This window comes from Rutilus rutilus (assembly GCF_951802725.1).
Source record: "Rutilus rutilus genome assembly, chromosome: 9".
Taxonomy (NCBI): Eukaryota; Metazoa; Chordata; class Actinopteri; order Cypriniformes; family Leuciscidae; genus Rutilus; species Rutilus rutilus.
In genome coordinates, this window is record NC_140223.1 from 42,047,763 (window position 1) to 42,073,524 (window position 25,762).

At 40.2% G+C, this 25,762-nt stretch overlaps 1 protein-coding gene and 1 long non-coding RNA gene across 2 annotated transcripts; one reads left to right on the plus strand and one right to left on the minus strand.

Annotated features, from left to right (window-relative positions):
• Positions 1 to 11,241: 11,241 nt before the first annotated feature.
• LOC311296505 (piggyBac transposable element-derived protein 4-like) lies at positions 11,242 to 13,286 on the plus strand. Its single transcript, XM_084418329.1, has 2 exons — positions 11,242 to 11,343; positions 11,563 to 13,286. Exon 2 carries the CDS (start codon positions 11,663 to 11,665, stop codon positions 12,587 to 12,589), a length of 927 nt encoding a protein of 308 aa, XP_084274455.1. The 5' UTR covers positions 11,242 to 11,343; positions 11,563 to 11,662; the 3' UTR covers positions 12,590 to 13,286.
• Positions 13,287 to 24,477: 11,191 nt separating this feature from the next.
• On the minus strand, positions 24,478 to 25,469 carry LOC311297678. The gene is made up of 3 exons (XR_014628864.1): positions 25,367 to 25,469; positions 24,813 to 24,904; positions 24,478 to 24,592 (listed from the first exon to the last, which is right to left on the minus strand). It is a non-coding gene; the product is annotated as an uncharacterized lncRNA (long non-coding RNA).
• Positions 25,470 to 25,762: the final 293 nt, after the last annotated feature.

The following is a 25,762-nucleotide window of genomic DNA, read 5'->3' on the forward strand; positions in this document are numbered from 1 at the left end:
AACGGCACTTGGTGTTTTAAGCCCCCAACGGCGCCTTCCAGGCAGCGTGGGGATGGGTAGGTTTAAGGTTGAGGGTAGGATTAGTTGCCTCTAAGGAGCCATTGGGGGCTTAAAACACCATCGAGCCCCATGAACGCAACAGAATACTGGTTCTGATTTTATTGTTTGTCGTTTAAACGTCATATATATATATATATATATATATATATATAGGCTATATATATATATATATATATATATATATATATATATATATATATATATATATATATATATATAAATTTTAACAGAACTGCTTTTGAAATTACGATTGGAATTATTATAGGCTACAGAAGTAAAGTCATTGTATAATATTTGTTCCTTAGTGTAAAATGGAAATGCATGGTGATTTTTATTTTGTAAATAGGCTATAAGCAAAAAACTATGTTTTAGAACTAGACAAATCTCTCTGCATCAACAATAGACTATAAAATGCATTAATAGGCTAATATACAAATATCAGTAGTCCAAGTTAGTTCGGGATTCGAACCCGTGTCATCTAAATGATCGTAACGTAAGTTCAACCACTCGGCCACGATTCACTCGTTGCGACATGGCCTAACGTTCCAGTGTGTGTTCGCTCACACGAGCGAGAAGCGCTCTTCATTCAAATGAACGCGCCGCCGTGTTTGTCGAACACTAATTCAACATGCCAGAATAAAACCTGGCTTTAGAACAATGCATAGCGCCACTCGTCGTGGTGTGCCAAAAAATTTACAATAATTTAGTTTCATTTATTTAAGTGTTAATGTTTGAGTTAAAAAAATTCTCTACAAATTATATTAACACAAAGTCGGCTATAAGAATCCTTTATAGGCTACGTAAAAAAGCAAAGGGCTTACAGTCTTAACATTTAGGCTACTTTGCTTAAATTCGAAACATTTATTTTCAGTAGGGCCTAATAAATTTGTAGGGATGTAATTTCAGTATGCTTTACCAACGCTATGTATTCAATTAAAGTTCCAAGAGGTCTGGTCTCTATATTTCCTTCCCAGCTGACACTAATATGCAAGTGCACAGCAAAAATCACAACTTGTGCTTGCTGCGAACGCAAGTTATTTAAGGTGTCTCAACTGTACACAGTCTACCCTACAATGTGAATTCGTTACAAGGTTTCATTTAATTAAATTAATGTGCAGCAATTTGTACAAATAGAGTCTATAGGCCTACTATACTGTTGTAGCCATTAAATAATCTCATTGAGTATCATATTTGTTAAAATATTATAATGTTATTTTTTTTCCATCTATGTTGAATATGAAAAGTGAACAGCACCAGTAAGATAGGATGCATTATATCGAGAGATGGATATGGAGTGGGTCAGACATGAGTTTGACCACTTCATTAAGTTTTGTTTAGTAGAAAACCTTTCTTTAAAATTAATTTCGTTTTCTATAAATTGTATCTTAATTTTAATCAATTTTTCATCAAATAATTGCCTGGATTTAATAAGTAAGAGAAGCAAATATAACAGACACTAATCATGGAGGCGCCCGCACGGTCACTTACATTGCACGTCAGCTGGAGCGCATCTCATCCTCCTAACTTAACGAAACTCAGCGTATGCCTCACACAGACATGATAAATACATCAAATACACAAAGCTTAAAATGTCTTCAAACGAAATAATTCAAAACGAAAAGAAAAAGGCTACTCTCTGATTATGTCTTTATGTGCATTTGCGTTCACTACAAATATGGCGATCGTCAACTTCATCTTTGCAGTCGACACTGTCAGAAAACACTACTTTATTGATAAAAATCAATGCACTCATCACCGGATTTACAAATGCACATCTTGCTTGTTGCACGCACACATATTATGTCGAAAAAACGAAATATTATGTTGAAATAACATTATTATTAATAATACATCTTTTAAAATATTTGATTAAATGCTGATTGTTGCGCTTGTTCAATTTAATAAAATTAAAACTTTAATTGTGATAATTAAAATAATTGAAAATTAAAAATTTAGTGGCCAAGTTTTGCTAATTTATTATATAGGCTATTATATGCCTATTGCCTATATTAAGTAGGTCATATTAAGACAAGGCATATATTAAGTTATTTTAGCTGTTATGGGAAAAATAAATCTAACAAAATCTAAAATCTAAATCTAATAAATCAAAAAAAAAATTCTAACGCCAATTCAACATGCCAGAATATAAAAACCTGATTTTTGAACAATGCGTAACGCCACTCGGCCTGTTGTGCCAAAACACGTAAGGGATAATCCACGGCTAGCCTTGCATTAAAGGATTTTAATGCACGACGTAGAGGCGAAGAACCACCCGACGCGAAGCGGAGCATGGCTAGCCGTGGATTATCCCGCTTATACCTTGGTTATTTGCCAAGTTAAAAATAAGTTAAAGCTGTAACTGATGTTTACAGTGTAATTTTTTAACAGACGTGTAAAAATGACGGTTATTTCTTAAGTTAAGGCTCGTCAGTTCAAGTGTATCTGTGTTACTATGGTTACCAATGTAGCGGATTAATTTCGAACTGTAATCAAACTGACTGGAACTACCTGTGCATTAAACGGTTTTACTGCACACCTTCCAGCCAATCAGAATCGAGTATTTAAACAGCCCATGGTATAATACATTTTAAACTTCAATGTTTAATTCAAAACAATCTCAAAACGCGTTGTGACATTTTTTTAAAGCAGTAGCGTAGCCTATATACATTAGGGCATTGAAACCAGGATCTTAACTAAAACGCGTTCTGCGTAATCGCTCAAAAATTATGCCACACTACTCCATGTATTTTTTTTTTAAGGACTGCTTTTGAAATCACTATAAATTACTATGCCATTGTATCGCTCACGAGAGCTCTTCATTTATCTAATTCCTCAATAGAATAGTAAAAATATTCAGCGTCATTGCTCCTAATATCGTCTCTATTTTTTAACTTTTGATTTTTTTTTTTCAGTTCTAAAATTTATTCTATCTTTGGGCCTATTCATATATATGAAAAATATGCCTATTAGGCTTAGGGTTTTATATTTAACCCACTTACATTTTAAAAATACGGCAATTGCTGCTGTTTTGCACAATGTCCCTTTGCGCCACCTGGCGGTCATTTCGGGAACGACTTTGAAATGCGGCTGGTTTATTTTCGCCGCGGTAATTTCGCCGCGGCGGCTGGCGCGGCGGTAATAGGCATTCTGGTTGTCCACCATCTGTAGATCGTTCTTTCGCCGTTCCATTCAGCACTGCATTTTTCAACATTTGCATTTCTGCATCCTCTGCTGTTGCTTTTTTGAAAGTATCCAGTTTCTGTTCTGAAATAGGAAGTTGTGGCGTAATCCAGTTCACTGCAAGATCCTCTTCCAGCAGATTTTCCTTCTGTTCGTGTAGATAAGCACGACTTAGAGCATCTGCTATGTATAGTTCCTTACCAGGTTTGTACATCACCTTCAGACTGTATCTCTGTAGTCGTAGAAGCATTCTTTGTAATCTCATAGGAGCCTGATGCAGTGGCTTCTTAAATATGCTCTATAATGGCTTGTGATCACTTTCAACTGTGATTTCCTTCCCATACACATACTGGTGAAATTTCTCACATCCATAAACTATGGCTAACAACTCCTTTTCAATTTGTGCGTATCTACGCTGACAGTCATTCAGAGCTCTCAAGCCATAAGCCACTGTCCTTCCTTCTTGCAGAATCACAGCTCCTATTCCTTCTGAACTGGAATCTACCGACAATGTGACCGGTTTGCTCACATCAAAGAATTTCAAAGTAGGACTTTGAGTAACTAAATATTTCAGTTTTTTGAAACTTTGCTGTTGAGCATCCTCCCAGTGCCACTCTGTCTCTTTCTCCAGCAATTTCCTCAAAGGTGCACTTATGTCAGACATATTGGGAATGAACTTTGCCAGATATTGCACAGCTTCTAATCTCAGCCGCCTGCCGAGAACGGAGGCATGGGAACTGGAAGTCCATAGCTTTCCTGGGGCCACAATAGCAGACGGTTACACCATCTTAAGACACAGGACCAAGGGGACGGGTGTGACCAAGCAGGTGATCCTGGCATTCGGTCTGAACGACCGACATAATAGTAATACAGTAGTTTTGGGTAAGATCTTGAGGAAGTTGGTGGAGGCGGCCAAGACAGCATTTCCAGGGGCAAAAATTCTTGTCCCTTTGGTCAATTTTGACCAGGCCCTGCCGGGTAATCAGAAGGCCAACCTGGAAGCTCTCAATAAAATTATTCTGGAGTCAGGGTACAGCATTCCCCTTCTCCCGGAGGGACAGTTCAGGGTGGGAGAAGACAAGATCCATTGGACGCCGGCAACAGCACGGGCGATTCTGCGCCATTGGCAGAGCCATTTAAACATCTAAAGGGGCCATTCCGCCAGGGCCCCGAGCAGGATTTGAAAGGTTCAGAAATTCTGAAAAACGACAAAATAAAAGGGCATTCTGTAATCAATTTGTCCCAGAGTTTTCAATTGACAGCGGCACAGGTTAGCCTATTGGATAGGGGTTTATCCTTTATTCCTTCCCATTTAATGAATAAGGCTGATAAGGGGTCTCTTCTGGCGGACTTGGGTCATTTCCATGCCAAGATACAGAGAGCAGTGTTTTTTAGCCCTGGGGAGGAAGGGGAGGTTCAAATGTGGCCTTTTTGTGAAAGATCGGGCTGGGTGCCTCAGCCCCAGCAGTTACCAGGTGAAGTATGGGACTTTTTTGATAAGAACGTGGAGGGGGTCCAGAGAGCCTTATCAGGGGCAGGGACTCCGAAGCAGAACTTGCCCCCGGAAGAGGTTGAAGCTTTAGAGGAGTTGATCTCCAGGCGTGACATTGTGATTAAGCCGGCAGATAAGGGGAGCACAGTGGTCATTATGGATAGAGCGCGTTATGTACAGGAAGGACAAAGACAGTTGATGGACGGGTCCTTTTACCGTAAGTTAGCGGCTCCCATTTGGAGTCAGTGCCTCACATTGAGAGGGTAGTGGATACTTTACAGATGGCAGGGTTTATTGGCAGACGGCAGGCAAATGACCTATTGGGGGAAGTTATGCCGAGACCCAGACGGTTTTATTTATTGCCGAAGGTTCACAAGCCAAGGGAGAAATGGCTTAATCCCTTCATGCCTCCGGGTCGTCCAATAGTATCGGATTGTGGTAGTGAGAGTCATAGGATTGCGGAATTCATCGATTTCTATTTGAATCCCTTATCTACTAGACATTCTAGTTATGTTAGGGACACTTATGACTTTTTGGATAAAGTAAAGGGTCTGAGAGTGCCATCAGGGGCCTTGTTGTTTTCATTGGATGTAGAGAGTCTTTACACAAATATTGAGACCCCTTTGGGGCTGAAGGCAGTACGGTATCCTGACTTTTCCCGGTATCCTGACGCCTCTAGACCAGATGAAGCAATCCTAGAACTCTTGGAACTGAGTTTGACCTGTAATGATTTTGAGTTCGAAGGGGAGTTTTTCCTACAGATCAAGGGGACAGCCATGGGGAAAAGATTTGCACCAGCCTATGCAAATATATACATGGCCCAATGGGAGGAGACGGTCTTGTGAAGTGTGAAAAGACTCCCTCATCATATTTGCGGTTTTTGGATGATGTTTGGGGGGTGTGGAGCCATAGTCAGCAGGACTTTGAAGCCTTTTTGGGAGTTCTGAATGCGCATCATACCTCAATTAAGGTACAGGCGGTGGTTAAGGAACAGGCCATTGAGTTCCTGGATACAACGGTATATAAGGGACCGGAATTCCTTTTTACGGGTCAATTGGATCTTAAGATGTTCTTTAAGGAAACAGATACCCATGCCCTATTGCATCATCGCAGTTATCATCCGAGACATACATTCAGAGGGATAGTGTTATCTCAGCTCCTCAGGTTTAGGAGAATTTGTTCGAGGGAGGATGATTTTCAGGAAGCTAAACGAACGTTGTTCTGTGCACTTCGGGCAAGAGGTTACTCGAGATCGCGGCTTAGAGGGATTTATAAAGAGCATTGTCGGTTGCAGGCTAATCCAGAGCCCAAGGCAGGAACAGGTAAGGTTCTAGTTCCGGCCATTTTTTCGTATGCTCCGGAGGCAGTGAGACTTAATAAAGAGATTAGGAATAATTTCGAGGAGACGTTGGGGGACATCCCGGAAGGTCAGGATATTGCTCTCCTTGCAGCCTACAAAAGAAATACGAATTTGCGAGATTTGCTGGTCCACAGTCGGCTCCCTAGACTGAAGGGAAGGAAACCGCCAGCGATAAATAGACCTCGGACTATTAAGGCTCGGGGTTAATCTAGGGTGTTCTTTCTCCCCAGGATTCCTTTGAAGACGAAGAATTGTATTTACGCGATTCAATGTAGCCGGTGTGGTAAACAATATGTCGGTCAGACAAAGAATTCCATCAGGACTCGTCTATATCAACATAGATATGTGATCCGGAAGGGGATATTCAGTGCCAGCAGGCGAGTACTGGTTGAGCACTTTAGGCAACATGGATTGCAGAAGTTGAGAATAAGAGGTTTGGAGCATAACCCAAAGTGGACTTTAAGGCGGAGGTTGTGCAAGGAATACATTTGGATTGGAAAATTAAGTACTTGGATTCCGAATGGTCTTAATGAGAGAAGAGAGATATCGGTAACTTAATGAGGAACGGAGGTTGTTGGATTGAAGAAACCACAAAACACCCTCTCCGGCCCCTCTCCGACTCACTGGGTCGGGGTGGGGGCCGGACGAGGAGGATGAATACGGGCCTAAGCCGGCCCTTAGGGAGATGTTGTTCCTAAGCGGGTTCAGCACTTTCTTGTTCATCATCATCCTTATCATCATCATCATCATCAATTTTTTTTTAAATCAGGACTGGATCAGGAGGATTGTATCTCGGACAGGAAACAAGCCGATTCTTGTATTTACTAAGGAATTCTTTCCGGAGCAATGTATCTAAATAGGGGCATAATATGATGATGAGAAATGTTCTTGGAAGAACTTGTTCCAGAAGCCACTTCTCAATCTGAGCCCCTTTTATACTTTGCCCGTTCTCACCCTAATTATTTAGATTTGGGCCTGCACGGATTCTTTCCCTAAGTCTACCCACAGCACTGTTGGATAGTCTACACCGATTTCTTCCCTAAACCTATCCACAGTACTGGATAGTTGACATCGATTCTTTCCCTAAGCCTACCCACAGCACTGTCGGATAGTCTACACCGATTCCTTCCCTAAACCTACCCACAGTACTGGATAGTTGACATCGATTCTTTCCCTAAGCCTACCCACAGCACTGTCGGATAGTCTACACCGATTCCTTCCCTAAACCTATCCACAGTACTGGATAGCTGACATTGTTTCTTTCCCTAATCCTACCCATAACCAAACCTATGGATAGTACACTTGATGGTTTGTCATTCCTGTATTAATGTGGAATTAGGGCTACATCGTCTCTTTCCCTAAACCTACCCTTACTACCCTATGTACTACCCTATGGATGGGCCTACACCGATTCTTTCCCTAATCCTACCCATAACAAACCCTAGGGATGATACCCCTGATGGTTTGTCATTCCTGTATTAATCTGGATTTAGGGCTACATCGTCTCTTTCCCTAAACCTACCCTTACTACCCTATGGATGGGCCTACACCGATTCTTTTCCTAATCCTACCCATAACAAAACCTATGGATAGTACACCTGATGGTTTGTCATTCCTGTATTAATGTGGAATTAGGGCTACATCGTCTCTTTCCCTAAACCTACCCTTACTACCCTATGTACTACCCTATGGATGGGCCTACACCGATTCTTTCCCTAATCCTACCCATAACAAACCCTAGGGATGATACCCCTGATGGTTTGTCATTCCTGTATTAATCTGGATTTAGGGCTACATCGTCTCTTTCCCTAAACCTACCCTTACTACCCTATGGATGGGCCTACACCATTCTTTTCCTAATCCTACCCATAACAAACCCTTTGGATAATACCCCTGATGGTTTGTCATTCCTGTATTAATGTGGATTTATGTACAGCCTTAGGGAGAATACACCCGGTTGTGTTAATGTTTGGTTTCGGCATGTTTTTACCGATTTTGTACCGATTCCCGCCCGAAATCTATGGGCAATGGTTTTTGTAAGAAAATGGTTTCTCTCCAAGCACTAATCCCCGCCCTGAGTTTATGGGCAGTGAGGTTTTTGTAAAAAGTCAGGAGTTTGATTTTTTGAAAAAAAAAACGTTTTTCGTTAACTGAAAAAAAGGGGGAAGTGGTCCGTTCCCAGGGAGTGTTTATGAAAAGGGATCGTTTGTCTTCATTTCTGATAAGGATGGTCAGATTTAATTGGTTTCGAGCACGAACTGGGAATAATATATAATTTTAAGTTACCGCGGTCGAGGTAACCATTTTGGAATGGTAGATATCAGAGATGCGCCATCTGGTGGCATCAGCAAATTGACGGACTCATCCTTTTTGGTAAGGATTTAATCTGTTCAGCTGTTTTTCCTTTTGCTCTCTCGGGGGAAGGGGTTGGTAGAAGCTTGGTGTGCAGAAATGTGCATCCGCCAATCTTTGAACCTCGGTGTAGGGTACATGGGATTCTGCCGATGGGAGGAACCTGGTGGCAACCCGTTGTTATCGGGGGACTCCTTGGGCAGGATTTCCTGAGTTAAGTCAGCAAGGCTGACAAAGGGCCCCAGAAGTAGACTATTCCTCGCAGGCTTTTTTCGGGTAACCTGGATACCTTGCGGTGTTAACGAAGGGTTACTTGGGAAGGCGGTAAGTATCCAGCCCCCCTGTGTTCCACTTGGACAGCACTGCAGGGACGGTGACCTGGGGCGAACAGGTCTTAAATGGTGCCCAATTTTCTATGGGTGGTTAGCGCCTTCCATGCAACAGCACATCCTGCAACAACATGCTCACACACTGATTGTGGCATCGTTTTCGGGTAAAAAAAAAGGGGGGGTTCTCTCACCTGGAGCTCCAATTCAGGAGTCAACACGGCCAGCGGTTGTCCTGTAATGGGATGATGTCGGTTTGGTATGTCTTGACTCTTAGGGCAAAGGATTGGTAGAAGCTTGATGCTCTGCATCTGCCAGTTTTGATGCCTGCCTCATTGTGAGTCTTCTTTTGACCAGGATAAGAGACTGGGAAATTAATCCGGCGTACCTGGCAGTTCCGATTAGGAGATCAGCATGGCTAGCAGTCGTCCGGCAGTTTCGAGATCGCTAGCAGTCGTTCTGTAAAATAAAAAGAGTGGTTAGTTTCAGATGAGATTTTCCATGTCCTTACCGGGGGATCGATCCTTTGATGGTAGTCACTGTCAGCGGTCGTCCTGTAATAGAAAAGGAAAGAGTGGTCAGTTTCAATTTCGGTAAAAATCCTGTAACCGGAACCCAACCACAGTGTCTTGGAGGATCTGGTCTAGTTCGATTAGGAATTGGCTAGGAGACGCTCGTCCTGGACTGATCATCCAGGATGGATCGCCTCGGGGGAGGGTGTCTAGTGTTTAAAGATTCGAAACACCCAAGGAGCCTGAGGTACACTACTGACGAGAGCGTCTTGAACATTTCCCTCTCATGTGAGTTTGAGGGAGTAGGAGGTTTGAATTCGTACCAGGAAAGGTTCTACACTCTTAAACCTAGCCAGAGTAACTCGGTGGTTGGTATGCAGTCAGGAGGATGGATTTGGAGGGGTTTCGCTTCATTTAGCCGGATCTAAGCTTGTATCTATTTCTTGAATTTCGTTTTGATCAAGATTTATACAACTACTCTTGTTCTACCCTAACCAGAGGAGCTTTGTGGTTAGTACACAGAGTCCCTTTTGATTCTGAGGTAGCATCTATTGGTTTGTGCTCTAAAAAGTAACCCATAGTGACTCGGTTGCTTTTAACCCCCTGAGGTCGGCTATCGCGCCGGCTCGTTTTTTTCACTATCAGTGAAAAAAAAAAAAAAATATATATATATATATATATAAATTTTTATTTTATATGCTAGTGTTTTACATCAATCGATCCTGTTAAGTGTGTATTATTTTTGTGTATACTCACAATAAAAACAAAGTGTTGTGCTTTTCGCCAAATAAAGAAAAATAAACGTGATGCGAGTTCTGCCTCCTCTCTGTCATTCTGAAACGCGTCCGAAAATGATCTGTAACTCAGCGAATACTTTTCACACAGACACGTGAAATATGTCTTTATGAAGCTGGCATTCTCTTCTTTTAAGTGAAGTAATTAATATAAAAAACAAATGTTTTCAACTCATGTAATCCGTTTGAAAGCAAGGAGAGGTGCCGTTTTTTTCCTTCGCCTTCATTATCTCTAATAAGCTGAGGCCGCCCCGCCCCCGGCGCGATTCACATGGTAAATAGTTTAGGTAATCTCTGCTTCGCACACGCCCCCCCGATCAATGCCTTGAAAACACGAAGTTTCATCAGCTCAGATTCACTGATAATTCATCGTGTTTAGAGAGGATCGATGGCTCGTTTCTCCGGCAAAGACGCTCTTCAGATGATTCTGGACAGCGAGGAAGAATTCACCTTTTCCTCAGAGGAAGATTGTAATTCAGACGACGAACGGCAGCATTTTCAAGAGCGAATTGATCCCGCAGAGGATACAAGTTCAGAGTAAGTTGTTTACTGTTATATAATTCCTTTTCTGACAATATAGAACTTTATATATATTTAATTTCTGAAATTTTAGACTATATTTTCCCTAGTTTTGGCTAGCTTTTGACAACTTACAGGAACGATTGCCTTACAATATCCCTAACATCCGTGGAACTTATATGCTCAAGTGTAAACTTTTTTTTTTAAATGCGATATTGCTCTTTAAACATATTTGTATATTAAATATATTTCACTCAGTTTTGATTAGCTTATGACACTGATTCATGCTAAAATACTGCATTATGCATAATGTAGATTGTTTGCGAATATCTGCTTATAGGTTATATGTGGTTTAGTGCAACTATATTTCAGCCTCCGGTAAAATATGTGATACTGTCTAAATACATTATATTTTTATATAAATGTTCTGGTTTTGGTTGGCCTATGACAGTATTTATCATGCTGCAGATGTTTTTGAATACAGACTGTGTAAATGTTTTAGTGATGTGTCGTTCGCGAACGATCCGTTTATTGCGTGCTTCACTAAATGCGTGCGGTCTATATGGCCCATCAATGGTCCATAACCATCAATTGCTCACCAGTTTACTTTGAATAATGTATGCTAACAGTTGTATTTTAATTTCATTTTTTTTAGGAATGTGTCTGCTTCAAGCTCTCCTTCTCCAGCACCTCGCAGAGGGGCACGCAGGTGTCGTTCAGTTCTCAGTGCGATCGAGAATCATACTGAGTAAGTACATAGACGTAATATTTTACAGATGAAATGTAGCCTAATTGTGTTTACATCATAATAATATAAAAGTAGCCTACCTATTCTTGTGTGAAATGACAAAAACAGTTGTCTTTTTTTATCCATGGCCATTAGTGATTGATAATGATAATACAAGTTCTTTTATTGTGTTATCAGCATGCTCACGTGTTTTTTTTTTTTTTGTTTGTTTTTTTACAGATGTGACAATGAACATGTCCAAGCACCTGTCCCGAAGAGAGCCAAGCAGGCAAGCAACAGGCAGTCCACTCTGGCATGGAAAACAGAGACTGATGTTGACATGGTTCCGCAGACTGTGCAATTCTGTCCTGCACGGGAAACTGGACCACAACTGAGTTCTGTAGACTCACATTCGCCCATGAGTCTATTCAAACAATTTTTTTCAGAAAGTGCTGTGTCAACTCTGTGCCACAACACAAATGCTCAAGCTGCCAAGGCAACTGCAAAGGGCTGCAAATATAAATGGACAGATATCAGCATCAGTGAGATGTACCGATACATTGGGTTGCTGTTCTACATGGCCATGGTGAAGGTCAGCTCCATCAGCGACTACTGGCGGCAAAGCAGTGTTTTCTCTGTACCATTTCCAGCTACAGTTATGTCCCGGGACAGATACCGCACCATTTCATGGAATGTGCACATGAGTCACCCAGATGCAGATATGGATAATGACAGAAAGAGGGGCACAGCTGAACATGACCGTCTCTTCAGGGTCAAACCTCTCATGGACACTATTCGTCATGCTTGTAAAGCCATCTATCATCCTAGAAGAAACTTAGCTGTGGATGAAAGAATGGTGGCATGCAAAGCACACACAGGTATGACACAGTACATGAAAGCCAAACCAACCAGATGGGGTTTCAAGTTGTTTGTACTTGCAGACTCATCAAATGGATACACTGTGGACTTTTCTGTGTACACCGGAAAGAACAACTTTCCCACAGGCCATGGACTGTCATATGATGCTGTAACATCTCTTTTAGACTGTAAAGTTTTAGGCTCTGGGTACCATGTGTACATGGACAATTTTTATACAAGTCCAAAGCTCCTAAAAGACTTGTTTGCAATGAAGTTTGGTGCATGTGGGACTTACAGGGACAACAGGAAGGATTGCCCTCGGAATGCAGCTAATTCACTCTCTAAAAAATCTGCCAGGGGATCCATCAGGTGGATTCGGGATGGCCCTCTTTTTTTTTTTTTTTATTAAACCTTTATTTAACCAGGGAAATAATCACATTGAGATAAATATCTCATTTACAAGTGAGCCCTGGCCAAGGTAGCAGCACACAATATACATAACTACATAAAACAAATTACACAACACACACATATACAGCAATAAAACAAGACTAAACGTTAAGAGCAAGTGCAGACCGATTTGAATGTTTGGTTGAGATATAACTTGAACTCATTAATTGAAATAAGTACATCAAGTTTCAATGATCTTTGGATCTCATTCCAAGCAGCTGATGCGCTATAAATAAAAGTGTCTTCATTAAAGGAACATTTAAAAGAATATATCTACTTGAACGTAGATTATACCCTTGACTATTAAAAGTTATTAAACTATTCATATATTGAGGAAGCTGGCCGACTAATGCCTTGTACACAAGTATGAGCCAATGCTTGTACCTTCTTATGTGAAGTGAAGGCCAACCTACCATTTCATACAGTGCACAATGATGAGTGTGATATTTTGTGCAAGTTATAAATCTTAGAGCAGAGTGATAAACAGAGTCTAATGATTGTAAGAGAGCTTTAGTGGTATTTCTGTAAAAAACATCTCCATAATCTAAGATAGGTAAGAAGGTAGATTCCACCAACTTTCTCTTGGCTGACTGTGAAAAACATGCACTATTTCGAAAATAAAACCCCAGCTGTAGCCTTAACTTAGACAACAGTTGTTTAACCCTCTGGGGTCTGAGGTGTTTTTGGGGTCCTTGAGATGTTCTGACATGCCCTGACATTTGTGCTTTTTTCAGTTGCTTATAAACATAGTAATGGCAAAAAAAATTTACACACTATTTAGCACAAACAGGGCTACCATAATATGTGAGCAACAAGAATGTACATGTCTGCATTTTTGAGAGAATAATGTTTATGCGTGGTTATTGAAAAAACTAAAAACTAAAGTTTCTGAAATAAGACCACAAAACACACACTAAATATGTGCCAATAAGACTTTTGTCTAATGGATGTCATCGCCTAGTGTTTTTTCTTCAAAATTATGTGAAAATCACCCTGCCTAATCCTTCACATAACACAATACATTGATTTGAATTTTGCAAAGCACTTTCTGTTTGGAAAGGCAATATTCGAGTGGGCGTCGACGATCATGCATATTTAGTGGTTCACACCTGAGGACCGAATACTTAATGAGCCATTCATTCAGGTGAGTCACTGAGCCACAAGAATGCAAGAGCAACAGTTGGAAGCATCTCAATTCTTTTTTATTTTTCCACATATTGTGCTTGCAATTTGGCCTATAATAGCCAAGGAAAACATGTAATTGTGCAGTTAATTCTCATACTGTATTTTCAGTTTTGGAATATTTATCTTCTCCCCAAATTTGTCACTAATAAAACACAATAAAAATTATTTAAAGAAAAGGCTTATATTTACCTTTTAATAGTTTGTTTACATCTACCTTGTAAATATTTCAATAAACAACAATTCAAGTGTAATCTTTCTTTGTACAAACTAAAGTATACATTTTATCATACATATTTCAAAGTTAAGGATTTGATTGATTATTTGATTATTTTTGACAAAAAAATTGGCAAATAAAAGCTTATTTGAGGTGGCAGATATTTTACAGTAAAAATGTATAATCTATCCAAAACTAATCAATGAAATGTTGTCTTTCATATGTCTGTAACATAGGTCTTTCATTTTTATTATAAGGAATATAAATGCTAATTTGCAGTTTAATACGTTGCTTATACAAATATATATATGTGCATACACACACACATATATATGTGTATATATTTATACACAAAAATAAATTTTATTTATATTTTTTATATACATTTTTTTTTTCCACAAATTGTGCTTGTAAATTGTATAATATCCAAGGTAAACATGTCTAGTAATTGTGCAGTAAATTCTCATACTGTATTTTCAGTTTTGGAATATTTATCCTCTCCCCAAATTTGTTACTAATAAAACACAATAAAAAAAATTATATTTACCTTTTAATAGTTTGTTTACATCTACCTTTTGAGGGACATTTTCCATTATTATTATTATTCCTCACAGCGCTGCGAGACGGTGTAAACAAGTAATGATCTGAATAAACTTGTGTTTTCTCGAGCTGAGATGGGGCACGAGAAAACACAGCCCCTCACAGGTTTGCGCCGTGGATTCCCGCGAGTCAGACGCGGATACTGTGTTTGTTTTAGGCTCGCGCAGTCTTCACTCGGACGCGCGCTTCAATCCGTTGTGGAGACTCTCTTTTCGTTCCAGTGAAATTACAAAATAAAATACACACAAGCATGTCTCTGCCTGATATACAACCACTGATAAACATAATCTGATTTGACAAAAAAAAAAAAAACTATATGAGTGCGGATTTGAACTCAGAACCTCTGACACGCTAGGCAAATGTTCTACCACTAGACCACTTGAGTTCACGTATTTACTCACGTGAAAACTCTGTTTACTCGGCGTGATCAATTCGCTCTTGAACATGCTGCCGTTCGTCTGAGTTACAATCTTCCTCTGAGGAAAAGCCAAGGTGAGTTATTCCTCGCTGTCCAGAATCATCTGAAGGGCGTCTTTACCGGAGAAACGCGCCATCCTCTCTAAACGCGATGAACTATCAGTGAATCTGATCTGATGAAACTTCGTGTTTTCAAGGCATTGATCGGGGGGCGGGTGCGAAGCATAGATCACCTAAACTATTTACCATGTCAATAGCGCCGGGGGCGGGGCGGCCTCAGTTCATTATAGAGATAATTAGGCAGAAGGAAAAAACGGTACCTCTCCTTGCTTTCAAACGGATTACATGAGTTGAAAACATTTGTTTTTTTTATTAATTACTTCATTTAAAAGAAGAGATTTCAAGCTTCATAAAGACATATATCACGTGCCTGTATGAGAAGTATTCGCTGAGTTATGATTAATTTTCGGACGCGTTTCAGAATGGACTACACGGACAGAGAGAAGGCAGAACTCGCTCCGTGATTATTTTTCTTAATTTGGCGAAAAGCACAACACTTTGTTTTTATTGTGAGTATACAGAAAAATAATACACATTTAACAGAATCGATTGATGTATGAAACTCCTATGGAAAATCAAAGTCAACAGAGTATTTATGAGTTTCTTTTACACTGATAAAAAAAAAGCGAGCTGGTATCGCCGGCGATACATCCGACCTCAGGGGGTTAACATGTAACTTGAATGATAAGTCCTCTTCCAACACAAACCCTAAATATTTGTAAGAGGAGACCAGTTCTATAAAATTACCTTGCAGAGTGTAAAGAGGTGGTGGAGAAGAATCAGGCTTGTGTTTCCTAGAAAATACCATGTATTTTGTTTTCTTATCATTCAGGACTAATTTTAGAGAAAATAGGTTACGCTGAACTAAATCAAATGCTTTCTGCAACTTTAAAATGCAATTGTCAATAGAAGATGCAAAACAATAAATAATGGTATCGTCGGCATATAAATGAATACTTGCGTCTGATAGATTATCACCAAGATTGTTAATATATAATGTAAACAACAGGGGACCCAAAATGGACCCCTGTGGCACACCAGATTGAATGGTGAGCTTATCAGAAATAGACCCCTTAATTTGCACTCTTTGACACCTATTCTTTAAATAGTTCCTAATCCAACCTAATGCGGTTTCAGAAAGACCAATACAATGTAAACGCGACAACAGAATACCATGATTGACCGTATCAAAAGCTTTAGTCAAATCAATAAACATTGCAGCACTTCCAGTATCTAAGGCGCAGGTAATGTCATTTAAAACTTTCATTGTGGCAGTTACTGTACTATGATTTTTTCTGAAACCGGACTGAAACCTAGATAAAATGCTATTGTTAATTAAAAATTCCTTTAGCTGTTCGGTAACAATAGATTCTAAAATTTTAGCCACAGCTGATAGCTTCGAAATCGGTCTATAATTATTTAATATGGTTGGATCACCGCCTTTCAACAGGGGTACAACCAAAGCAGATTTCCAAACATCAGGAACAATATTCTGTTCCAATGATAAATTAAAAATATAAGCTAATGGGCCAGCAATGATCTCGGCAGCTAATTTCAGAAAATATGGCTCAATTTCATCAGGCCCTGCAGACTTCTTGATGTCTAAATTTTTTAAACCTTTTAAAACCTCACTTCTTGAAATTGGAGAAAAATTAAAAGTCGGACTATCTTCTCTCAGAAGAGATGGATTTGGTATAACGCTCACAGGAATTTCTTTATAAATAGAACTTGAAGAAATAAAGTGTTTATTGAAAATATTTACCATATCCGTCTTATTATTAATGAGACTATCTTTTACTAAAATTTGGTCAGGAAAATCATTAGATAACGTGGAAGGTGAAAGTGATTTGATGGTTTTCCAAAATTTGATAGGATTATTCAGATTTTGTGAGGTTTCTTTTAGATTCTCTAAAAAATCTGCCAGGGGATCCATCAGGTGGATTCGGGATGGCCCTCTTGTATTCGTAAAGTGGATGGACACACGAGAGGTATCTGTCTGTTCTACTATCCATCCTGCTTATTCAGGAGACACTGCACAGAGGAGGGTGAAAACACAAGATACATGGAGGACAAAGACATTTCCATGTCCTGCACCTGTGACCGCATACAACAAACACATGGGCGGTGTGGATCTGTCTGACCAGCTGATACAGTACTACACTGCACAACACAAAACCATGAAGTGGTACAGAAAGATCTTTCTACACTTCTTGGACATTGCTTCCACCAACTCTTTCATTGTGCACAAAGAGCTACATGGTAACTTGTCCCATAAAGAGTTTATGGAGCAGCTTATAACAGAGCTATGTGGTATGTCACAGAAAACAGCACCAAAACGGACAAATAGTGACCATATACCGGTTCCAGGAGCTGAGCTGGCATCAGATGACAGGGATGCTGCCACAGTTGGTCGCCGCAATTGTGTTCATTGCACAGCAGTGCGTGGTAAAAGACAATTAACACCATGGAAATGCCAGACATGCAATGTTCACTTATGTCTTCAGTTAAACAGGAACTGTTTTCAGGAGTGGCATAAAGATGTGTGACTGTGTTCAGATGTGTGTGCTCTGCTGACCACCTTCCACTAACCATCAGCCTTCAGAAATCATTCTGATATGATGACTATTTTTTTAAATCAATGTTGGAAACTGTTGTGCTGCTTAATATATTTTTTTTATAACCTGTGATAGTTTTTTCAGGATTCTTTATTTTGCTCACATTTGATTTGCTTAGAGCCCGCATCAACGGGGCATGAGCATTTACTGTGAGATACCTGCCTTTACTTTTGTTTATCGTTTATCACTGCTTTGTTTATAGCAGACTGATTATTTTTTTATTTTGCTCACATTTGATTTGCTCAGAGCAAATTTAGAACATTTAGTTCCTCCACATAGAGGAATTACAATAAAACAGATTGAAAAACAAAACCTTTGAATCTCCTCTACTTCTTTGTTCAGGCTGCTTCACTTGAATGGCCCATTAGCCATAGGGGGGTGTCTATGTCACACCCCTGGTCTGAATCTCATTAATATTGATAGGCCATTACCACTCCCACGCATAAACCTCTTCTGACAAAAAAACTGACTTGCAAAGTTTAAATCAATGTATTGTGTTCTGTGAACGATTAGGCAGGATAATTTTCACATAATTTTGAAGAAAAAACAATATGCGACATCATCCATTAGTCAAAAGTCTTGTTTACACATTTTTAGTATGTGTTTTGTGGCCTCATTTCAGCAACTTTAATTTTTTTTTTTTTCAATAACCACGCATAAACATTATTCTCTTAAAAATTCTAACATATACATTCATGTTGGTCGCATATTATGGTAGCCCTGTTTGTGCTATATAGAGTGAATTTACACCTTTGTCATTAACATGTTTATAAATAACTGAAAAAAGCACAAATGTCAGAGCATGTCAGAACACCTCCAGGGCCCAGAAAACAGCTCAGACCTCAGAGGGTTAACTGAGTCGGAAGCTATGGGATCGAGTGGGGCCCTTGTCCAAGTGTAATGGGGTCCATACTCGGTCCAATGGTAAAATCACGAAAGTATGGTGATTGGATACCCACAGGGGATACAGACTTTTCCCATGATAGTCCCGAAGTCTTAGCCCGACAGGTAGTCAGACAAGCGTCGGCCAGTGCATTTCCTCAGTCCCGGAACCCTTTTGAAAAACCAGGAGGGGGATGGGCTGTTGTAATATCCTCTAAAACCCTAACCCTAACCCTAACTACACACTACTCCAAGAAATCTTTGCAGTTCTTGCTTGCTTTGTGGTGGTGGAATTTCAGCCACTGCCCTTACCTTTTCTTCATCTGGCTTAACTCCTTGAGCACTCAGTATGTGTCCTATGTATTTGATCTCCGTCATTCTTATTTTGCACTTGTTCCTGTTGAGCTTTAAATTGTTTTTTTCTTGCACATTCCAGCAGCTTTGTTAGCCTTTCGTCATGCTCTTGAATGGAGTCTCCCCACACCAGCAAGTCATCGATGATATTTACCACACCTTCCAGTCCTTCTATCATTTGCGCAATGGATCTCTGAAAGACTTCTGACGCTGAGGAAATACCGAAAGGTAACCTAAGAAAACGGTATCGCCCAACTGGTGTGTTCATTGTGCAAAGCTTTGAACTTTCATGATCCAGCTTTATCTGCCAAAACCCTTGATTCGCATCTAGTACAGAAAAGTACTTTGCATTCGGCATTCTTGAGACCACATCTTCTACTGTCAACATTGGATAATGCTCTCTTTTTATTGCCAGATTGAGATCTTTAGGATCCATACAAATGCGCATTTTCTTCGATGTTACTACAGTAACCATGCTGTTGACCCATTCAGTTGGTTCAGTTTGCTTTGCGATGACCCCCATCTGCTCCATTCTTTGTAGTTCTTCAACCACTTTCTCTCGCAGAGCTACAGGTATCCTTCTTGGCGCATGCACAACTGGTCTGATATTTGGATCAATTTGTATGTGGTGTTCTCCTGGTAAACATCCTAATCCTTCAAATAGATCGTCAAAATCCTTGAGAATGTCACTGCTCTTTTCAATTTCGTACAGTCTTTTAATCATGCCCATTTTCTGACATGCAAATCGTCCTAGAATGACAGTGCATCATGCTTCATTATTTCAAACAGGATTTTATATTTCTGTCCTTTGTACACACAATTCAGTGCTTTCTTGCCCAAAGGCGCCATCTTGTGTCCAGAATATGTAACAAGTTTGCAGCTTGATCTCTGCAGTCTCCCTGCTATTTTTAGCAACTTGTACACTCTTTCTGACATGACATTACATTCAGCACCAGTATCCAGTGTCACTTTTACATCATTCTTGTTTATCTGGATTGTCTCGACCCATTGTTCATCCTCCTTACTTGAGTTGATGGAGAGTATAGCTTTTCCTTTTTCCACTGTTACTGTACCGATAAACATGTTACCATCTTGTTCAATCACGTGCATTCTTTTGCTCTGACTCTGCAGGTCTTTGGTATTACACATCTTTGCAAAATGTTTTTTTTTCTGACAAGACTTACATGTTTTCCCGTAGGCTGGGCATTTTCTGTACTCGTGCTTGTTGCCGCATCTGCTGCATTCCTTTCTCATCACTGATGTCTGCACTGACTTGGTGTCTCTTTTCCTTGGCTTTATGGATTCAACTTTGTGTACATTTACTTCATCATTGAGTGCTTTCATTTGACTCGACGTGATCTCGCTGGCCCTGCAAATGTCTATGGCCTTTTCCAATGTGAGATCCGTTTCTCTTAGAAGTCTGCCTTTTAGTTGATCCTCTCTTATGCCACATACAATCCTATCTCGAATTAAAGAATCGTTAAGATCACCAAACTCAGTCTTTTGCTTTGCTTTTCAGATCAGTGACGTACGTGTCGATTTGTTTCTGCAGGCCCTTGCGATCTCGTGAAGAAGACATGTCTGATGTACGGTAGGTTTTTTCGAGGCTCACAGTAATTTTTTTAAACTTGTCTTTTAGTATTTGTATTTTATTTCTCTCCTCTGCTGAGAACTCAAATGTATTACATACTTTTATGGCCTCTTCCCCCGCCACGTGCAGAAACGTAGCACACTGCACCGTCTCAGACTTCTCTGCTACTCCACTAGCTAGCGAGAAAAGTTCAAACCTCTGTATCCAGTTCTTCCAATTTTCCGAGAGATTTCCTTGCAGAATCAATGGCGGTGGTGGCTGTAACTGTGCCATCCTCTTTTTCTGCGTTTTTATCAGTTTTATTCTGACACCTTGTTCTGTTCTTTAGACAGACAGACGAACACCAGCCGCTGCATCATCACATAACTTTATTTTTACTGCCTTCAGTAACCCAAACATACACACGTGACCCTGAATGTCATTATATCAGATGACCACTAGATGTCCTCATAACCTCATATATGTATAACATACATAATGTTACACACGGCACCTTTATTGCTGACTGCGTGCGCGCTACCGCGACCGGGGATACACTTCCTTTCAGGGGTAAGTACCTTGGCACGACACCGGCACAGAATAAACACGAATGAGAATGGACTAAACGTCTCGGAATGGTTATTTGATACATTTATGTACTTACAAATTTTTTGTCGCGTCCCCTTTGCCATTATGGATGTGCAACACACACACACACACACACACACACACACACAAACTGTGATAACGTTCGCGCAATTTTTTTAAACTACACACACACACACACACTACTGTGATAACGTTTGCTAAGTACAAACGATTTATTTATTTCTTAAGGGGAGGGAGATATATGTTTATATAGCCTACTGTCTATGGAGATAGAGCAGACCTTAATTTATTTACATTTGTAAATGCTGCAAAAAATGCCTACGTGACATAAAACTGTCTGACGTTGTTTGTTGAGACATCCTATGACGACGACAATAAATAGCTTTAGACGCATTTGTTGTTGAACTGGCTGACATCGATTGAAATGACTATTTGCTCAAAAATCATAAAATACACTTACTTCTGGAGGTGACGTTTAATCGCGAACTGTAGGCAACGATCCACACTTGAGGATTAACTTTGACCCTCGTTCAAGAAAATAGTCAGTCAGAAAATGATTCTTGTATTTAGGAAGTTTAAGTGGTGCCTTTTCTTCATAAATAAAATCCATCCGCTGCGTTTTCAGTGGCTCTGATGTCAGTGAAGACTAGTATGTCCATTCTTACATCCCACAACAGAACACCTACACTTCTTGAGAGACATTACCGGCTGTTGTTGAAACAATGGAGGATGCAGATCACCGAGGGCGGGGTCTATGCCAAAACCAGATGTCAATCAAATCACGTCGGTGGGGCTTAGCTCATTTCTACGTCACAATGAGGGAAATCTAGAACAGGGTGTTCTGAGACAGTGCTTATGATTTATTGAGATACACATATGTAGGTCTGAGAAATCCAAATTTTATTGGGGGAGCATGCCCCCGAACCCCCCTAACTTACCCAACTACCCAGCCTGGTGTTTTTAAAACAAATGCCCCTGCCTGCAGCACTGTATAGCACAGAAAATACACACAATGTTGTGTTCTGTACTACTGTCTTCAAATGTTGGTGATAACAATGAATCATTCTTTCGGATATGAAATTTATATTTAATTGACCTATCGGTAAGCCACGGCCTCCTTAGTTACTTTTGCTATCTCAGACAAAAATGAGGGACCTGTGCCCCAGTAGAGCTTTATGTCTAGCAACGCCCCTGATGCCAAGTATGAGCTCTTATCCTCAGGCATAAGATATAGGGGATCCCAATGTAAACTAAATATTTCTAAACTATAGGCCTAATTTAAACCTACCTCAATTAAAAATTTTAATAATGTTGCTTGAGGCTGCAGCGGTTGTGCAATAGCTTCATGACATAATGCATATAGGGTAGTGTGTAGGTTGAAAGATGAGCAATAGACTGTGGCTTTGATGTGCTTCAGTCTAGCTACATATCACTTTGTTTATGTTTTTTTTTTTTGTATGATAAAATAATATGTTAAGTTTTATGTGTGAAGTATTTGAACTCAAGGCAAATATCCCTCTGGAACAGTGAAATGGATAGTGGATACTAGACAAAAGACAAAGTGATGTGATGGTTGGCGCAGGGTGAGACTCGTACTGAAAAGTCCATTTCTCCCCTAACCTTTTCTGTGACACTGAGTTGCTGGTTTGCCCTGGGGACAATTGACCTCCTCATTGTTGAGCATGACAGAAGACTGCTACTGCAAATTATCCTCAGTTTGTTAAATGATTAACCTCAGCTCCATGCCAAACACAGAGCCAGCTTTCTTTACCAACCTGTCCCAGCGGCCCTCTTCTTAAAGCAGCACTCAGTAGCTTCGGGATTTCTTCACTGTATTCTCGCTTTTTGCTCGCAGGTTTCTCTCTTGAGCTCCCCAAACAGCTTCGGAATAGACATTTGACAACACTGTTGTAAAAACTTGTTGGTGATTCTCAGACACCAGAGGCTATAGATCAACGACATCAAAGCAGATGGGACATTCTTTAAAACGTCTTCTTCATTCGGGTTCGGACAGCGTGAGGGAGCGCAATAATGACAGCATTTTAGCTGATTTCTTTTGGCCGTAAAGCAATTGTTTACATCGCGAGACCTGATATCTCGCGAGACTTCCTGACGCGGCGGCCGGCGGCCTGCCGGCTCAAAGTTGCAAGTGCGTATTTTCCGCTCACGGGCACCAGGGGGGTGCGAAACGACCACCATTCAACCCGAAATAAGTAATATAACCATTCCAATGACTCCGAAGCTGTTCAGTTAAGGTAAAAAAAGTTACTTAGTTCACCTTTAATGCTGCCTCCCCAGCACACATCAGCATAAAAAAGGACTCTGGCCATGTTTAGTCTTGCTCAGAGTCACTGCTGGTATGATACTCCTCAGAATCACTATCAAAGTTAATTTCGGTTTCAGTCAGAACTTGAACATAACATTTCTTCGCATGCTTTGCCAAGCTGTTGCTTGCTTCCTTGTTCTTCATTGTCAAGCTCTGTAGACCTCGGATACCATCTTGAAGCAGGCCCCACGTCTTACCTTACGTTTAAACACATTGAGCCTTTATTAATCAGAAACATTCAGAAACATTGTAATGTATGCCAAGTATAACAAATACATACCTGATGTCACATTAGAAAGCTGGGATGACATCTGCTTGAGGGTGTCTGCACGGGTGCAAAGAGACTTCCAATGTTTGTTCATCTCAGCAATAAGAATCCTCTTCTCCTCCTCAAGTCTCCTTACTGCCATCACAATGTCGAACGCCTTCCTCTTTGTCCTTAGATCTACAGAGTCTGAAATATGTCCAATATGTCAGTTGTTCTGCATTAGGAACCAAGGTGTTGTACTTTTCCACTACAGAAGTTAAGATTTTTTTTTCCTCCCTGATCTTTCGGCGGATTCGGGCACGTCCTTTGCATCCGTCACTATCCTTATAAAGACGCTGGGACCTCCTCTTAACACTTGCCACCAGCTCCTCTATTCGGTTGGCAACAGCGGCAACATCAGCATCATTTGGGGAAGTTGTTGCTGAGAAGAAGAAATTAAGCGATAAGAAATATGCTTCTTGATTCCATGAAAAAATATTTTTAGTGTATGAGCAAAATAAAGCCTCAACAATCTTTTCATATTTCTCTGTAACTGAGAGGCTACACTTGTAGCTAAGTTTGAGTATAGTTAGGTTAGTTAGGTTCTTTATTGTCCCCATGGGGATAATCTTGTCCACACGTCATCAGCAATCAGAGGATGTGCTCTTTGACTACGATTACAATGAGCCTCTTTGGAATTGCAGCCAAGCTTAGTCAGAAGTGATACATCAAGCACCATATCAAACAGTATAAAACAGTATATCCTACCTTCTGCCCACTCATTGACATCAAAGATCCACCTCTCCAGTTGACTGTCTGAGATGTCCATTACCGTTTTCATGGCCTCCAGGTTATGCAACTGGCCTTGCAGGGCTATTTTGGCCTTCAAACATAAATGACAATGAGGGAAACGCCTACAACTTTGACAATTGTTGATAAGGATTGTGAAGTACCTTCACTATTAGAAAACCACATACAACACTAATTAAATATACAGTATATTCGTATATACGTGGACTATCAATATATATGGTATGAACATTTAATATTTTATTTTACAATATCGCTATGCATTTTGCTTAAGGGAAAACTGGTGTCTTTACCTTCCGATATCGGCGGGCAAGGGTAGAAGCCAAGTTGTCAAACTTTTGTTGGTTCCAGCGCATGGCCATGATCGTCAGCATGTCTATGCGTCCTGCAAAAATAAAAAATATGAGATTATCACCTTTCTTTCCAGTAGTAGTAGGAGAAGAAACTGTGCAGACTTGAATCACAAACTTTTCAGAGATAATAACTTACAGTACTATGGAACTATTAATCTGCTCTCTTGTGCCAGTTGATTACTGTCCCATGAAAGGGTTGCACAGGATAGTGAAGATATAGCATGAAACCGTGGCGCAGGACAGTAGTCAAATGGCATAGAGCACTATGGCAGGACAGTAGGTGAATGGTACTCTGATGTTTATTTTTTATATCGCACTGCCCTTCCTTATTGTCCTCACGTCAAATAAAATAGGATGATGGTATTGTAATCGATCCAACCATTTATGTTGGCTTTATTATATTCTGAGCTTTATATTTTCAGAGTCAGCATATATGCATGAGCTCAAAGTGGCTCACCATTGTCATCAGGATAAAAATTTACTGGTTACCTTACCTGCTTTTGACATGTGCTTTGTCGTAACAGCAATCCTTGAGAGGAAGGCGTTGCACTGCTCCACCTCTTCCCCAAGAGTCGAACCAGCCCCCTCCTGATATGCGCAAGTTTACGACTGGTTGAGCTATGGACATAGTCCCCGAATTTTGCAATGTCATCATCATTCGCGATGAACACGCCATCAAAGATGGCTTTTTCCTCCGATCTAAATAAAAGAGATACATATTAACTTTAAATATTCATTTGATTTTGAATTCACAGCAGTTACTTTCAAAGTAATGGACCGTCAATGCACACACAGTACCTTGCTGCACTCTTGAATCTGTAGTGCTTACGGTTTCCATCAACGGATACTGCAAGCATGTCTGGGCTGCACGCCGGGCAGTCAAAGTGGTC

What these genes read in the sequence shown, in the direction of transcription:
- LOC311296505 (XM_084418329.1), top strand. Translation starts at nt 11,663, where the DNA reads ATGGTTCCGCAGACTGTGCAATTCTGTCCTGCACGGGAAACTGGACCA.